General features: G+C 32.9%; 1 protein-coding gene across 1 annotated transcript in view; it reads right to left on the minus strand.

The window, feature by feature from the left end:
* ADCY2 (adenylate cyclase 2) overlaps positions 1 to 18830 on the minus strand; it is a 589713-nt gene that overhangs the window by 74758 nt on the left and 496125 nt on the right. The window contains 1 exon segment of the mRNA XM_074279140.1: positions 3962 to 4099. Coding sequence (XP_074135241.1) covers positions 3962 to 4099 — 138 coding nt within the window.

Genomic DNA, 18830 nt, shown 5'->3' on the forward strand with positions numbered 1-18830 from the left:
TCAGGTACCTCAAAGACTATCCAACATACTCTATCTGAACAAGAATCCTCTGTCTAACATACCCAAACAGTGGACACCTAGCCCCCTGTAATGAAAGAAAACTCATTACTGGTTGGGACAGCTCAGTTCATTTTAGCTATTTTTACATTTCCCTTTGCATTAAACCAAATTTTTTCTCTCTGAAACTTCCATTGATTGTTACTTATTTTGACTAGTTGGATTTGACCAATTGAATAAATCTAATCCTTTTTCCAGGTGACAATTTTTCAGAGACAGTTATGATGCCTTTCCCAAGTGATCTCTTCTTCTGGTTAAACAACTCCATGTTATACAAAACATTCTCTGAATATTACATTTTATGAAGGCTTTATTAAGCTAGAAAGATGGAAAAGGGCAATAAAAAAAACCAGAAAGGACCTCAAGATCTTGTAACATGATTGGAGATTTTTAGCCTAAAGAGGAAGATTCATGGGATACATGATAAATATTTTCAAGTATTTGGAAAGCTGTCCATTTTCACATGACAGTAATTACATTTGTGATTCATCTCAAAATTAGGAACAATGAATTAAATTTTCTAGGAGTCAAAATAGACTTGATATAAGGATTTATATTCTAGTCATTAAAACTATAATGAAATGGAATGTGATGCTTCAAAAATAGTAAATTCACCTTTATAGGAGTTTTTCAAGTAAAGGAAAGTATGAACATGTATTAGGCATCCTGTGGTTAGGAATTGGGAGAATACCATAGGTTGGATTAATTGGCTACTGAAGCTCCTATTAACTCTGAATTTCTGTGATTCTCTATTATATCTCATCATGTCCTAAATATCTGGTAGTATCCTACCTAGAATAGTTACTTGCTAAATGATTTTTAATGAGACTTATGTTGATAATTTTAAGTCTAAAAAAAGTGCATTAAAGTACTAGGAACACAGACTGTTTGAAGATAACATTATTTAATTTCATGAGTGCCTACACCACTTCTTTTGTCTCATGTTTTCTTGGTCTTTATCTCTTTTTATGGTTTTTGAAGCTGATACTAAATTTTAATTCTATGCTTAATGACATTTAAAATTCTATTTAGTTTTATATCTTAAGCAAATATAATTAAGAAACTCTCTGAACCATTTTCAGATCACTTGATGCATTGGCCTTCATTCAACACTGCTATAATGGTTGGCATCTTAGTTATTAATATTGTTTTAGGGTAATTTATGATTGTAACATGAAAATAATGGAACTCCACGGTAATTTCTTTGCAAACAAGACTGACAACCATGGGAAGCATCATTATTGAAGATACTAAAGCATTCACGTAGAAATTTTTTTGTTAGCTAAGTTTCAAATATTTAAAAAGTTCTCATGGAAAAAATGGTGGCTATCATCTATTATAAAACAAAACAAAACAAAGAAAAAATAACCTTGTTTTGGAACTAAAGACTAGGATTCATGAAAAGGAAAATCACATAGCTCAATAAGAAAAATTTAAAGCATTTTCAGTTTTTGAAAATAGCATCAGATTTTACAACATTGTTTCTGAATTTTTGGCAAAGGAATTTTGTTGCATCTCAGCCAGAGGGCCATATAAAATCTCTGAAGCTTTCAAAGCATAATCCATCAAGGACCAGGTGAAAATCTCACCTAAGCTATTACTAAATTACATTATTGCAGCAGCAAATTTTAGTAGCCTCTCCATTAAATGCATTGACTTAGAACAGGAAAAGAAATGAATGGAATGGATGGACATTTATACTGAATTAACAATAATTCTTCAGATTGAGTCACAATCAATGCAGTTTTGTTGTTCAGCTGTTTTCAGTCGTGTATAACTCTTCATGACCCCCTTTAGTATTTTCTTGGAAAAGATACTAGAGTAGTTTGCCATTTTGTTCTCCAGTTCATTTTACAGAGGAAGAAACTGAGGGTTAAAGTGACTTTCCTGGGGTCACAGAGCTAATAAGTATCTGGGGCCATATTTGAACTCAGGTCTTCCTAACTCCAGGCTTAGCACTTTATTCATGGTGCCAACTAGCTGTCCATTGTGCTGGTATTAGATAAACAAACACAAAATGATAAGAGTTCTTATTTTCAAAGAGCTTCAATTCTTATATTTTATTAGGAGATACAACATATCTAGAAATAAATAAATATTGTATATATCTTACATTTTATTCAATTATGTTATTTTATTAATTCTATATAGACACATATATCACAGTGTATATATAAATGTATATATACACATACACATGTATCTGATCTCTCTCTCTATATATATATACATATCTGGCATATAATAAATATACACATTTTTGTGTACATATGTTACATACATATTATATATATTTACATATATTGTGCTGCATAGATATGAGTGTATATGAAGATATACATTCTAGTAATTTTGTTAATGGGTTTCAAATGCCAAATGAAATTTACTAGTTTCTTTATTTTATGCTGACAACATTTTCATTAGGGTTCATAAGGGTCAAGATCATAAAAAAGTTTGCTTAACTTTCCCAGAAGAGCACTCTTGATAGTGGTAACAGCTGTAGCTATGCTTGGGCATGAAGGGCTTAAGGAGGAGCAAATTCCCAGATATGCTTGATCAAGTATTTTCTCATCTGCTGCCATGCCATGTACTCCTCTCCAATTCTGTCACTTTTGCCATGGTTTTTAAATTGCATTTAAATTGCAATTTGATAATTTTATTTATATTACCTAGTCCGATCCTTGTGATATTCAGGTCAACATTAAAAATTTTCTTTTTTAAAGTACAAATGGAAGAAATGGAAACTTTAGATAGCACACATTCTGCAACCTGTGTTGCCCCTTCTGTAGCAAATGAATCAAATTTGGCAATAGAGCTTGGCATGGACTACTAAAGGCTTCAACTTTGTTCTTCTTTGGAAGCATGCACTGCTATTTCTCTGTTGTCCTTCTGGATGAACATCTGTGTCTTAAATTTCTCATGTCCTTCTTTGTCCTTTGGTCCATAGCAATAGTAAAAGTGGCCCATGAAGCTTTTTCAGTTCATATTTTTGAAGATAATCTCATCTATCTACTAATTATTTTACTGAAAGTTGAAGCAAAATTTCATAAAAGATAAATGGTGTAATTTTCCTCACTGAAACAATTACAGGCCTCAATTGTAAAAAGACATTAAGAAATATGATAGAATGCCCCAATTGATAAATGAGTAAAAGATATGATCTATGCCCAAAGGGCTATAAATTCACAGCTAGGCAAGAATCCCAAAAGAGATTTTTTAAAAGTAAAGGGATCTATATGTACAAAAATATTTATAGCAGTTCTCTCCTCAAGGAAAAAATTAGAATTTGAGGGGATGCCCATCAATAAATTGTGACACGTGAGTATGATGGAATATTATTGTTTTCTGGGAAATGATGAGTAGAATGCTTTCAGAAAAAAAACCTGGAAAATCCTCCATAAACTCAAACAAAATGATATGTACTGTATATGGAGTAATAGCAATGTTCTGGGATGATCAGCTATAAATGATTTTGCTATTCTTAGCAATGCATGATTCATGACTACTCTGAAGGACTTATGATGCAAAATCCTCTCTGTACCTAGAGAAGGAACTGATTGCATCTAAATACATTTCTCAATATCTCTCTCTCTCTCTCTCTCTCTCTCTCTCTCTCTCTCTCTTTCTCTCTCTGTATGAGATTTATTTTTACTGTCACAAAATGATTTTTGGAAGTGTTTTGCATAACTTCACATGTGGCTTTTTATTGGGATTGTAGTGAAGAAAAGCGAGAAAATCTGTAACTCAAAAATTTTAAAAACAAATTTTAAAAATTGCTTTAAATGTTAAGTGGGGAAATATTTAATGAATGAATTTAAAAAAGAAATATAACAAAAGGAGAAAATGATTAAGCTCATTTGAGCCTTAAAGTATATCTCTAAAGTATATATGTTGAGGCACTTACCATGTTGAAGATAGCCATTGTTAAAATAATAGTAGTGGTGGTAACTGTGAGAGTGATTCGTGGCCAAGGACGATTTGCAATTATTCCAGATGACTTCAAAATCCATAATAATGAAGCAGAGGCTTTTTTGCTACATTGCTAGAGAAAGAGAACAGGAAACAGACTATCATGACCATTTTTACACAGGTGAATGGAAACTAGTCATAAAGATACACATACTAATATGCACGTACATATATATATATATATATATGTACCTTTATATATATGCACATATATATGTGTGTATATACATATACATTCACATATATATGTTTGGTGTATGTATATACATACATATATATATATATATATATATATATATATATATATATATATATATATATATATATATATATATATATGTATGTATATATATAAAACCTGCTGGCTACATTTTTAGAGAAGCTAATTTGGTAAATCATTAAAATAGTTTTGGGATTATAATTTTAGTTTAAGAATAAATGTGTGACAGCATCTGAATAATATATTTGAAATAATATCTTTTAAATCTCTTAGTATACCTACTAAAATATCTGAAGAAAAACACTTGGTTACTCAAATTCGTCTTTTGATTATTTTGTGGCAGAGATCATGACCATTTTCAAACACTTCTTATAAATTCAACTTATTTGTGGAGAAGGTGGCATAATTTATCTAATAAAATAATAATAGCAATAACAATAATGACAATAATAATAATTTTTATTATTTGAGACCATACTAAATATTTATAATTTTCAAGCTATATAGAATGAATAATTTGTTTTTAAAGCTCAGAGATCTAGTAGGGGAATTAGAAACTATTTGGCAAAAGGATGAAAAGTATGTCACTTCTGTTCTGTCTGCTACTGGAAATATCCCAAAGGTGCTTTCAGTGACCTGACAGGAGGATGAGCTTACATGCCAATACTTCTATTCAGTTACTGAAAAGGAATGCACTCACTTTATCCATCTGAGCAATAGTCTAAGAATAATTTCAGTAAAGTGACTTGTCCTTGGACCACTTCTTTCTGAACTCCATCCAAAGAGATGACAAGATTAAAAGAAGATGAGAAGCTTTCAAAATACAGACTTAGAAAAAAATCAAAATCATGTGAGAACAAGATGAGATGAATATCATTTTTGCTATCATGTCTGCTACTGAGTTGTCCTTTTAATGAACTTACAAAAAGATAAGTTAATATCATAATATTTTTATTTAACCACAAAAAGCAGGATTTTTTTTTTTCTAACTATGAACTGACAGCTAAGTGGCATAGTGGATAGAACTTTGGGCCTGAAGTCAGAAATACCTGCGTTTAGATCTAGCGTAAGACATTATCTAGCCTTGGCTTTGGTAACTTGTTTGATCCTGGAAATAGTACCTCACCTCTCTTTGCCTCAATTTTCCTTAATTATAAAAGGGAAACAATAAGAACAATAAACAGGAAACCTTCCACGGGTTGTAGTGGGGATCAAATAAGATCATTTGGGTAACATGCTTACTAAAATGCCTGGCACATAGCAGATACTTAATAAATTCTTATTTTCTCTTTTGAATATAAAGAAATAAGAACCAGAAAGCAACTTTTCTAAGGGATATTTCCAGCTTAACTACATTGAAAAAAAAGACTTATTTGCTATAGAATAACTCCATTATTACTTTGGTGCCTTTAGTTAATAAGATGGTATTTATTGGTCTCAAGAGTTAAAAAAAATCTTTTTCACTGGATTCTAAAGAAGAGGAGGCAGAATAAATATATATAATACCCAATAGTTCACATTTTCCCTAGTGAATTCTGACTTGTTTCCAACAAAAGGCTATCCCATTGTATATATATATATGTATGTATATGTTCTTACTCTTTTTATAATCATTCAGAATGATTAATGAATAGAAAGAAATAGAAAGAATGACTAGAAAGAAATATGTTTGGAATATGTCTCTATTTTTGGGAATGATAAACTATTACATTATAAATGGAGAACAGATTATGATAATATTTAATTTTAATATATGTTCATATAATCCTCCATTTGTTTAATTATATTGTGATCATGTATCCCACTATAAGTTAGCAGTTATTATACTAATAATTCTCAGAGTTATTTATCTGCAAAAATTCTGCTTGACCCATTTCTCCTCATTGCATTTCTTTACTCTCCTTACCTTTTCAATTCTTTCTGCTGTTCCTTTTCTACAATAACTCAAAAGTCTTAATGGAGTTTTAAGCTACTCAATCCTATTAAGCTCATAAAGCTATGAAAGACACTAAAGCTTAAAATTGCAATAAGAATTTTGAGATATCCTAAAAAGAGAGGATAAGAGCATCTATTTGTGGCAAGAGCATCTCAAATATTTCCTCACTAATGAAGAATCCTACAAAAAACAATCCCAAAGAACATAAATATGAAAAAGACACTTAAAATTTTTAATTGATTTCTGATTTTCATGAGTTTTTCCACTTATTTTTTTTTTAGGTTCTGTGAATGAAAGAATATATTAAGATACATATATTATTAACTCATGGGACAAGACTTGTGCCTAACTTTATAATCTTTGTAGAATTTAACACAATGCTCATACATGGGCTAGATTTCCCAATCATATACTGTCAACAAATAGTTAAAGGATTATCGAACTCTGTAAAAACTCTTTCAGCTAGCAGGATATTATTTAATGTATCAAGTGGATTCTGTTGGAGGTTAAGTCTTAAAGTAGACTTTCAAAATGCCTTATGAGCAGTAGGGATTAATTTTATATTGTTTTTGGTAATGATGGTGATGATAATGTCACTAGTATTTCAATGGATCTATAATCTAATTGATGTTGGACTTCTTCCAGTGATGTATGTTTTCCCTTCTTCTGTGTCATTTTACTCTTCCAAAATGTTAGGGGTTTTCTAGAAATTAAAAAAATACCAAAAAGATTGTAGTAGTACATAGAGTGGCATGTTACTGTCTTTGCTGAAAAATAAAGTTTATGCTAAAAGTATAAAACTGGAGATTAAAACAAAGTAGCATATTATATTAGTTCTTGTCCCCCACCCCAGTACTTATTTTAATATTATACTAATCAATCTTGAAATGTTTAGTTGGACATTTTGAGAAAAACATTTTTTTTACTAAGATTTTTTACTAAGATTTTAGTTAGAATTAGCTTATTTATTGGATTCTTATTTGTAATCTAATAAACACTGTTAGATTTCAGATACTCATATCCAGTTGCAAAGCTTAACAATTTTAACATTATAAAGTATTTCAAAATTTCCCAAAGAAACATTAAGAATATGGGAAATTTAAAAAAATAATTGCAACAAAGAGTAAAATAGAGAGTAAAAAAAGAAACTTTTCCTTTCCAATTACTTTGATTGTTTGAGAAAATATTCATAAGTCTGCTCCAATATTTTTTATCATAATTATGCTATACATTTTACATGTAAACTTACTATCTTCTCAGTTATAGATGAATGATAATTTACTGGATCCTAGTTCTCTCACATTAAGAAAAAAAAAGTACATGACTGAAAAGAAACTATTTATATGAAAAGATATTTTTTAAAAATCCCTGCTAAAATTTGTTACCATATTTCTACTTATCAAAATTATGAATAAATTATATTTAATGTCCTGATTAAGTCTCAGGAAAACAGGGTTCAGTTGTCATGTCACCAGTTTGCCCTACACAGTCCCTTGAGCCTGATAACACTAAATGTTTATGTCAGTGTTATTTATGAGAGATCCAGAGAAGACAGCCACAATTTTTTTTCTTTCTCTCATTAACACAGAGCACACATACAAAAAAAAATTGTAAGAAAAGAGATACAGATAAACAGAACTAAATTCTGTTTTAAAGGTGTAAAGATTCTATAATACTGTTGGAAAGAAAATAGTAGTGGGGTAGATGAAAGAAATATGCGCTTGACTAGAGTAATAAAGATGGAGGGCAAAGGAAAGAAACAGGCAAAATTGCAGAGAAAGAAAGGGATGGTTTTGAAATGAAGTCATTAGTGGTGGTTGAAAACAAACTTTGTTTTCCAATTTATTAAAAAAAATACTTCTTTCAGGGTTTTTTTTCAACAAATTAATGCAATTCCTAGTCATGTTTTCCCCCTTTAGAATTGCGTATATAGAAGTAAATTCTTAATTAATGAATACATTCCTAATCTTTTTGGTTAAATTATTTCATATATATTAATTGCACATATCAAAATTTGTAATATAACATACTTTGGCATAAGTTCAAAATGTAGTATTATTACATACTTGATTTAACAGTAGAAGAATTTTATTTGTCCCAATAAAAATAGTTACAAAACACTGTTATTGAAGAAAATATATTACCACAATGACAACACCAGAGACATCTTAGTTACCAAAAGAATAATGAAACCTGATTTTAAACATAGACTGGAACTTGTCATGGAATTTCATGACAAATTCTTCCACAAAGATCTGTTAGAAATAATTTCATTAAATGGTGTCTTCACCTGTAATGGTACCATGACAGAGGCCTCAAGTACAGGGTTACAGTAAGCTTCCTGTTTATTCAGCTATTTCCTTTCTTTATGAGCCAGTTAGTGTTAGTGAGAATGTTTGGCTCTTCATCAAATGGAAATCAGGCTGAAATCTGAGATTCTAAAACAAATCTTCAGTATGGCTTGGTTGATTGGTTTTTGGCTGACCTTGGAGAAGAGATTTAGTTACTTGCCTCTTAGTAGCTACAGTGTGACGATTTTGCATCTAGTTTTCCCTCCATAGGTTGTTCAGGATAACATGCAGCTTAATTCAACAATTTTCTGTGAAGTTTCCAGTAAAATTCTACATGGATAAGTCACTCAAGAGATATTAATCTATATTTTCAAAGATTAGGCCAAGCAAAAGGAGGTCCTATCCCATATTAGCAGATTGGAACAGAGTTCTCAAGAAAAAGTACAGAGAAGGATCATATATTATCTGAGGATTAGTCTAAGTTTTGTGAGGCTCATCACTGGTTTGTTTATTAGGTGACTAATTGGATAGTAGTAGTTGAATAATTTTTTTAACTGAATTGAGAAAATAAATTAAATATATTGCAAAATGAAGCAGTATTAAATCTAGTAATAATTAAAATAATTCCATCCCTTGCATTTTGTAATTCCCTCCACATTATTTAACTGAAGGCCTAGGGTTAACACTGAAGAAAAAAATGCAGCAATGAGATGTACCATAATTACTAAGAAATATTAATTATCTAATATAGCAATAATTTTAATGATTTGTCTAAATAATGAAGCTCTCCAGGCTTATTATATATTATGTGCACATGTATGTATTGTATTGTATAATTCACTAGTCAAATTTGCTGTCATATCACCAAGAAAGGCAGTTTTTACATAAAACTAAAATAACCAGGCAAAGAAAAACAAAAACAAAGAACTTCACTAAAACAGTCAAGGGCTTAGACTTTTTCTACATCTTTCTCACACAGAACGCCTAGCTATTGGCAATTTTAAAATTCTTTTATTTAACTTCTGTATGCACTTATTTCTGAATACTCTTCCCTGCTTTTGCAAATAATAGCTAAAAATAATAGCTAACATTTATATAGTACCTACTATGTGCCACATACTGTGCTAAGTAAGCAGTCTATAAATATTTCTTTTAATCTTCACAACAACTCTGAGAGGTAAGTGCTATTATAAATCTCCATTTCACAAATGAGGTTGTGAGAAGAGATCTGGTTTAAGTAATTTGCCCAGAGTCACAAAGCTAGTAAATGTCTAAGACCAAATTTCAATTTAGGTCTTTTTGACTAGAGGCCTGGAGTCCTATTTATTTTGTCAGCTTTGCTTTTGGAAAGTCTGCCTTTACTTCAAGAACTAACTCTAACACCATGCCCTCTAACAGTCACTCCCTGTCACAGTAAGAAATGAGCTTTTCTTCTTGAGACCAGTTTTATACTTTGTACCAAGCTTAGGATACTTTTCTGTTTATTTTACATTATATTATAGTTTTGTTTAAATCTGTGTCATGTCTCATAAGAATACTTATTGTTCAATTGTTTAATCATGTCTGACTTTTTGTGATTCTATGGATCGTAGCACAACAGGCTTTTCTGTCCTTCACTGTTTCTCAACTTCTATTCAAAATCTTGTTCATTGTTTTCATGACGCTATCTTTCAAAACTTCAAGGTTTTTATTTTTTATTTTAATTTTTTTAGTGAGTGCCATCTTCTCATTGGAGCCAAAGTATTAGAGAGATTCAGCTTCAGTATTTGACTTTCCATTGAACAGCCTGAATTGATTTCTTTAAGTATTGATTTGACCTTATTGCTGTCCAGGGTACTCAAAGACTTTTATAGCAATTTAAAAGGATGATTCTATAGTATAAAATCTTTTTGTAGTCAAACTTTTAAAGCTGCATATTGCTACTGGAAAAAACAATACCTTGATTAGATGGACCTTTGCTGGCAAGGTGATATCTTTGCTTTTTAGTATATTGTCCAGATTTGCCCTAGCTTTCCTTCCAAGGAACAAGTACCTTTTAATTTCATAGCTGCAGTCTCCATCTGTGGTGATTGAATCAAAGAATATAAAATCTGACACTGCTTACTTCTCTATCTGCCAGGAAGTGATAGGAGCAATTGTCATGATCTGAGGTTTTTGAATTTAATATTCAAGCCAACTTTTGCATTCTCCTTTTTCATCTTCAAAAAAAAAGGCTTTTTAATTCTTCACTTTTGGTCTTAAGCATATGATCATCTATATATCTGAGATTTTTGTGATTTCTCCTAACAACCTTGTAAATGTTGGCACTTAGGTCTCTGGTGCTTCTGCTTTAAAAACTAGCCTGCTCTACTGGTATTCATTTTTCACATATTATTGAAGCCTAACTAAAAGAATATTGAGCATAACTTTGCTGATGTAAAAAATGAATGTAGGGTGGAGAGGACATATGCTTCTTTCTGAGCTTTCCTACTACCCTCACATTAATTACAAAATTCAGTCTCTGAAATAGGGCTTGACAGAATCCACAAATATTGAGAGTGCAGAAAATTACCAGCAGAAGATAATTTTGAAGATCACCAGAAAAGGTCAGTTTTGGTTAGGTGCAAGTAAAGGAGGAGACCAGGCACAGACCAGGCAGAACATGGAGGCCAGCACATGCTGAGCAGACCAGGGGTGGGGTGTGGTTTACAAAGGGTGGAGAATCTTCACACAGAGTGAAGGACTCTATCACAGTGTTGGGTACTCTGCCCTGGTTACAAGCCAATAGATCAGCAGCGAAGTTATAAAACATCCGACACAAATAGAAAAGGTAAAGAGTGTACTTCAAAGCACCAGAATCTTATGGGACCTGGACATACCCACCCAACACCAGGAGTGACTCAGCATGATCCCAGCACAGCCACTGTCACTACCTGGCCTGTAGAGGAACCTTGGAACCTCCTTGCCCCAAAAGCAGATCCCAACATTAAAAAAAAAAAAAAAAAAAAAAGAGTAAAAAGGCAAAGCAAGCTCTAACTACAGATGACTTCTATAGTGAAAGAAAAGAACAGATTTCAAACTCTGAGGAGACTAAAAGCAGATTGTCTCCAGATGAACCCTCAAAGGGTGATATAACCTGGTCCCCACCATACAAGGCTCTCCTAGAAGAAATTAAAAAGGATCTTAAAAGAGAGCTAGAAGAAAAATAGAGTAAGGAAAGAAAAACTCTGCAAGAGTTGAAAAAGGCATATAAATTATTAAAAGAAAGATTTGATAAAGTGGAAAAAGAAAGTACCTCCTTGAAATATGAAATGGAAAGGTAAAGAACTCCCAGGAAAACAAAAAGAAAATAACTTCTTAAAAATTTGTGAAATGGAAAAAAAAATCCATGGAACAAAACAAATCATTTAAAAACTCAATAGGACAAATTCAAAAACAAGTAAAAAAAAAAAGTAATTGAAGAAAATAACTCATTAAAAATCAGAACTGAACAAATGGAAATGAATGAGTCAAGTAAAACAAAAAAGAAAAAAAATAGAAAAAATGTTAAATACCTACTTGGGAAAATAACAGACCTGGAAAATAGATCTAGGAAAAATAATCTAAGGATTATAGGACTCCCTGAAAGTCATGATGAAATAAGAGCCTAGACACTATTTTTCAGGAAATCATTAAAGAGAACTGCTCAAATGTCATAGAATTAGAAGGCAAAATAGCCATTGAAAGAATTCATTGAACACTTCTTGAAAGAGACCACAAAATTAAATCTCCAAGAAATATTGTAGATAAATTTCAGAACTATTGGACCAAGAAAAAATATTGTAAGCAACCAGAAAAAAACAATTCAAATGCTAAGGAGTCACAATTAGAATTACTCAGTCTCTAGCAGCTTCTACATTAAAGCATCAAAGGGGCTGGAATCTGATATTATGAAAGGCAAAGGAATCTGGAATGCAACCAAGAATAAATTATCCAGCTAAACTGAGCATTTTCTTCCAGGGAAGAAAATGGGCTCAATGAGAGAGGTGAATTCCATTTATTTCTGATGAAAAACAAAACAAAACAAAACAAAACAAAAAAAAACAGAGCTAAACATAAAATTGGACCTCCAAATATAGTACTCAAGAGATATAGAAAAAGGCAAAAAGAATTCTTGAGAACTGTATTTCTTCAAACCATTCTCCAATTGATAAATGGTCAAAGGATATGAACAGACAATTCTCAGATAATGAAATTGAAACTATATCCACTCATATGAAAGAGTGTTCCAAATCACTACTGATCAGAGAACTCTGAGATATCACTACACACCTGTCGGATTGGCTAAGATGACAGGAACAAATAATGATGAATGTTGGAGGGGATGTGGGAAAATTGGGACACTAATACATTGTTGGTGGAGTTGTGAAAGAATCCGGCCATTTTGGAGAGCAATCTGGAACTATGCCCAAAAAGTTATCAAACTGTGCATACCCTTTGATCCAGCAGTGCTTCTACTGGGCTTATATCCCAAAGAAATACTAAAGAGGGGAAAGGGACCTGCGTGTGCCAAAATGTTTGTAGCAGCTCTTTTCATAGTGGCTAGAAACTGGAAGATGAATGGATGTCCATCAATTGGAGAATGGTTGGGTAAATTATGGTATATGAAGGCTATGGAATATTATTTCTCTGTAAGAAATGATCAGCAGGATGAATTCAGAAAGGCTTGGAGAGACTTGCATGAACTGATGCTGAGTGAAATGAGCAGAACCAGAAGATCACTACACACTTCAACAACAATACTGTGTGAAGAAGTATTCTGATGGCAGTGGATATCTTCAACATAAAGAAGATTCAACTTACTTCCAGCTGATCAATGATGGACAGAAACAACTACACCCAGAGAAGGAACACTGGGAATTGAATGTAAAATATTAGCACTACTGTCTATCTACCCAGGTTACTTATACCTTTGGAATCCAATACTTAACGTGCAACAAGAAAATTGGATTTACACACATATATTATATCTAGGTTATACTGTAACACATGTAAAATGTATGAGATTGCCTGTCATCTAGGGGAGGGAATGGAGGGAGGGAGGGGAAAATCTGGAAAAATGAATACAAAGGATAATGTTATAAAAATTACTCATGCATATATACTGTCAAAAATGTATAATTATAAAATTAATTAAAAAAAAGAGAACTGTATTTCTGTTATGGGCATGCATAGAGAGTGCATGTATAATTTGATTTTACTGCTACAATATAAAAAAGGAACTAGAGGTGGAAAGGGGATTGTACCAGGAAAAAGAAAAAAAAAAGTAGAAGTAAAAAGAGAGCAATTACATCTTACAAAGAGGCAAAGAAAACATATTGTATCTAAGGAAAAGAAGGGAAAAGGATGAACACTGTGTGAATTTTACTCATCAGATTTGACACAAAGAGAGATTAACCATATTTAGTTTACAGAGAAACTTCTCTCATCTCATTGAAAAGTGGAGGGAAAAAATGAAATAAATAAAGAGAAGGGAATACTGAAATAGTAGGGGGAAGGAATAAAAAAGGTGGAGGTCTTCTAAGGGGGAGGGATTTTAAAGAGGGAGGGCTGCTTGAGACAAGTGTTGCCCCTAAGTTAAATACTGGGGAGGGGGGTAAGAGGGAAAGGAGAGAAAAAAAGTATAATCTGGGGATAATAAGATGACAAGAAATACAGAATTAGTAGTTTTAACTGTAAATATGAATAGGGTGAACTCTCCCATAAAGTGGAGGCAGATAGCAGACTGGATTAAAAGACAGAATCCTACAATGTGTTGTTTACAGGAAACACATTTAAAGCAGGGTGATATATACGGAGTAAAAGTAAAAAGGTGAAGCAGAATCTTGTTATGATTCTTACAAGGTACTAAAACAGTGGAATTGATAGAGACAATAATTATCCAATTTAGTGTGGTTCAGTATGATTGATCTGATCCTACAAGGAGATATTATGGGCCAGAACTTTAAATAAGGTACTGAGTGGAATTGAGGAGACAATACTTAAATCTAATTTAGCATTAATTTAATCCTACAATAAATAATGATTTCCTAGTGATTTAATAATTGGAGTATACTCACTGTACAGCATATAAACAAGAAGCTCTCAGGGCTAGATCCACAAGCCCACTCTCAGAGGTGGAGTCAGATTCATTCCATATTCCACCTTTGTGCTGGCTGGAGATTTGGAGGTAAACTGGCAGAGGCAAGGGAGTAGCAGCAGGAACAAAGAAGAGATATCGGCCTCTAAGAATGCTAACCAGAGCCAAGGAAGGAAACAATATTTGGAAAGAGAAAATAAAGGATCTAGACTTTAATCCCTGGCTGCATTTGAGGTGATTATTACTTTGAACTGAAACTAAGGCTGCTCTCAGAAGCCCCCCAAGAAATCTGCTCTAAGAAAACATTATACTTTAGAGAAGAACATTACATTTTGGCATCTGAACGTGGGACCAAGAACCTTCATCTGTAACCCAGAAATTAGGGTGAGTACAAAAACAGACAAGGAAACTTTGTTGTGGGGCTAAAATAGTATTTCAGCTAAAATGGGACAGATGTTTAGAAAATAGCCTTCTTTTCCAATTCAAGGGAAATGTGTAGAGAGCATTGTCAGACTTATGAAAAAGCCACAGTTTGATTATAATTTGGGAGCAGATCACTGAACTTTTAGAAACTTACAGTACACATTTCCTTGGTTCTCTAAGGAAAAAGAATTGAATACAGAAGAGTGGAAATTAGTAGGAAAGCAATCAAGTGAATACTACAATTCCAATCCAAACTCAATTTCCAAAAATATTCTTTATATATATATATATATATATATATATATATATATATATATATATATATATATATATATATATATATATATATATAATTAATACAACTGGCTTTAGGAAATTATATAAGTTATAGAATAAGAAAAAAAGAAGAAAGAGCAGGAGGGGGAGGAGCCAAATAAACTAGCTAAAAAGGATGAAGCATCAGATAAGAATGGAATTAAGTACAATTCTGAGTGTGGCACTTCACAGCAGGAACATTCCCCATCCTCTGACCTATCTCATTAACCCTTCATGAGTGGGGGGAGAAAAAGGAGGGGGAGAGGTAATAACACTTTCAGGACCTCCTATGAAGCATCCTATGACAAGATTAAAAAAATCCACTGATTAAAGCAAAAAATGAAGGACAGGATTATCTGATTTAAAAATAAATGCATATCCTGTGATTGAAGAGCTTCACCTTTCAGATCAAAAAAGGAGAAGATATATTCTTTTTGATCTGGGAAAAATTAAGAATTGGAAAAAATGGGGCTACATCATCTTACGTTAAGATGTTACTAGACAGTTTGGCTTATGAAATCCTAACCTCTAGTGATTGGAAATCCATAGCAAGAACATGTTTAGAACATGGACAAAACTTGTTGTGGCTTTTGGTGTATTGTGAATTATGTAGGATTCAAGCCAGATGTAATAAGCAAACAGGCGTTAATATACAAGTCAGTTTTGACCAACTAGCAGGTGAAGGTCAGTATGGAGAGAATTCAGAACAGATTAATTACCCCACAAAAGCTTATGAACAGATCGTTACTGCTGCTATAAAAGCTTGGGGTTCTCTCCCAGAAAAAGATGAAGGCAAAGCCTTCACAAAAATAGAGCAAGGTCCCAATAAACCCTTTGCTGATTTTGTGGGACATTTGCAAACAGCTATCATAGGAATCATTGGAGAAAATGCAGCTACAAGAATAATGATCAAACAGCTGGCTAAGGAAAACGCTAATGAGATTTGCAAAAGAATTATATGGGGACTACACAAAGATGCTCCTTTAGAGGAGATCATAAGATGCTGTGCCACAGTAGACACAAATGCTTATTATACCCAGACTATTATATACCAGACTATGATGAACATAGAAAGTAGGGATCCTCTTGGCAAGGGAATTCTAGAGAGAGTTGTCAATTTTTTTAGTGTGGAAAAGTTGGACATCTGAGATCCCATTATAGATATAGAGATAGAGTGAGAAGACAGGCTGAGAGAAGACCCCAAACTCCATATCAAAAATGCTCCAAGGGCTTCCACTGGGCCTCAGAATGTAGATTGACTCAGGGAAATGAGAGGCAGGGCCCAGCTACAAGATATCATACAAAAGACAGGTGGGGCATGATGGCAGCTGAGTTTACACTCAGAGAGTTTTTAGAAGGTCAGGACTCTGATGTGATCAATCAGCAAAAAAAGAAATCAGATGGCAGAAAGGGATTACATTATCAACCAACAGAAAAGCAATCAGATAGCAGAAAGGGATTACAATTGGGGAGAATACAGGCTTTTTAAACCAATAAAGTAGTGTTCAGTGCAAACAGCTCTAATATAATTGCCAGGTGATGAGGAGAAATTCCAAAAGTGGTAAATAGAAGGGACTAGATAGGTTAACTGCTTGGGGAAAAGGATTTGCTTGTATTTCTACAGATAGAGAAGGTAACAGATGGAGAAGGAAACATATGGATGGCAACGAGCAGCTGGAGTGAGACAGAAAAATATGGAAACAAAGGAGAAGACCTAAGAACAAAATCTGCAGGAATTGGATTCCCTAACACAAGATAAGACTGTTGCAGAACTTGAAAACCAGCAGGAATCATTGGATTCCTTGAGATGAAAAAATGTTGATAAAGACTGTTGTAGGACTTGAAAACCAGCAGAAATCATTGGATTCTCTAACACAAGATGAGACTATTGCAGGACTTCAAAGCTTGCAGGAATTATTGGATTCCTGGCACATGAACTAATGGATTCCTTTTGGACTATTTCTAGGACTTATGGATATATATAATTCCTCATGTTGCTTCATGTTATTTGTTACATCACTACTAGCTGTATTATGTTACTATGTGCTTATGTAATTTATGTAATTATGTGTAATACCTCCCATATTGATGGATTTATGTATATGTGTTTTAAGAGTGAGACTCTTCAGAAACCTGCTAATCTGATTTGATTTCCCATTTCCTCTAGTGTTTTCATCTCCATTTCTGAGAAGTCAGGGAGGGTGTGATCACCTCCTTTTTATGGTGTTTTCACTCCTTTTTTGAGCAATCAGGGAAGGCGTGAGCACATTCTTTTTTGGGGTTCTCACCTCCTTAAGAAGTCAGGGAAGTCATGACCACCTATGTTCTAAATCAAAAGAAAGCGGGAGATGTTATGATTCTTATACAGTACTAAGACAGTGGAATTGATAGAGACAATAATTATCTAATTTATCATGGTTCAGTATGATTGATCTGATCCTATAAAGAGATTTATGGGCCAGAACTTTAAACAAGGTAGTGAGTGGAATTGCGGAGATAATACTTAAATCTAATTTAGCATTGATTTAATCCTACAACAAATAATGGTTTCCTAGTGATGTAATGATTGGCGTATACTCACTGTACAGCAGATAAGCAAGAAGCTCTCAGGGCCAGACCCACAAGCCCATTCTCAGAGGCAGAGTCAGATTCATTCCATATTCCATTTTTGTGCTCCATTTTGTGGAGATTCAGAGGGAGCTAGAAGCTGAAATTGGCAGAGGCAAAGGACTAGCAGCAGGAACTAAGGAGACAGGCCTCTAAGAAAGTTAACTGGGCCCAAGGAAGGAGACAATACTTGGAAAGAGAAAATAAAGGATCTTGACTTTAATCGCTGGCTGCATTTGAGGTAATTATTACTTTGAACTGAAACTAAGGCTGCTCCCAGAAGAACCCCAAGAAATCTGCTCTTAGAGAAAATTACATCTTTAGAGAAGAACATTGCAGAATCTATTATGTTTAAGGTGAAATACAAAAAGCAGGGGTATCCATCCTGATGTCAGATCAAGCAAAAGCAAAAATTGATCTAATTAAAAGTAATAAGGAAATATCTTGCTAAAGAGTACCATAGATAATGAAACAATATCAATAATAAACGTTTATGAACTAAGTGGTATAGCATCAAAATTCCTAAAGAAGAAGTTAAGAGAGCTTCAAGAAGAAATAAATAGCAAAACTCTAATAGTAGATCTCAACTTTGCATTGTAAGAGCTACATAAATCAATCCACAAAGCATATAAGAAAGAAAATAAAGTGATAAATAGAATACTAGAAAAGTTAGGTGTGATAGATCTTTGGAGAAAATTGAATGGAGACAGAAAGAAGTACACTTTCTTCTCAGCAGTTCATGGAAACTATACAAAAAATTAATATATATTAGGACATAAAGACCTCAAAATCAAACTAAATAATATCATCCTAAAGAATAAGTGGGTCAAAAAGCAAATAATACATATAATTAATAATTTCATGATAATGAGATGACATACCAAAATTTGTAGGAGGCAACCAATGGGGTAATAA

This window comes from Sminthopsis crassicaudata, chromosome 1, assembly GCF_048593235.1.
Source record: "Sminthopsis crassicaudata isolate SCR6 chromosome 1, ASM4859323v1, whole genome shotgun sequence".
In the NCBI taxonomy this organism is placed as follows: Eukaryota; Metazoa; Chordata; class Mammalia; order Dasyuromorphia; family Dasyuridae; genus Sminthopsis; species Sminthopsis crassicaudata.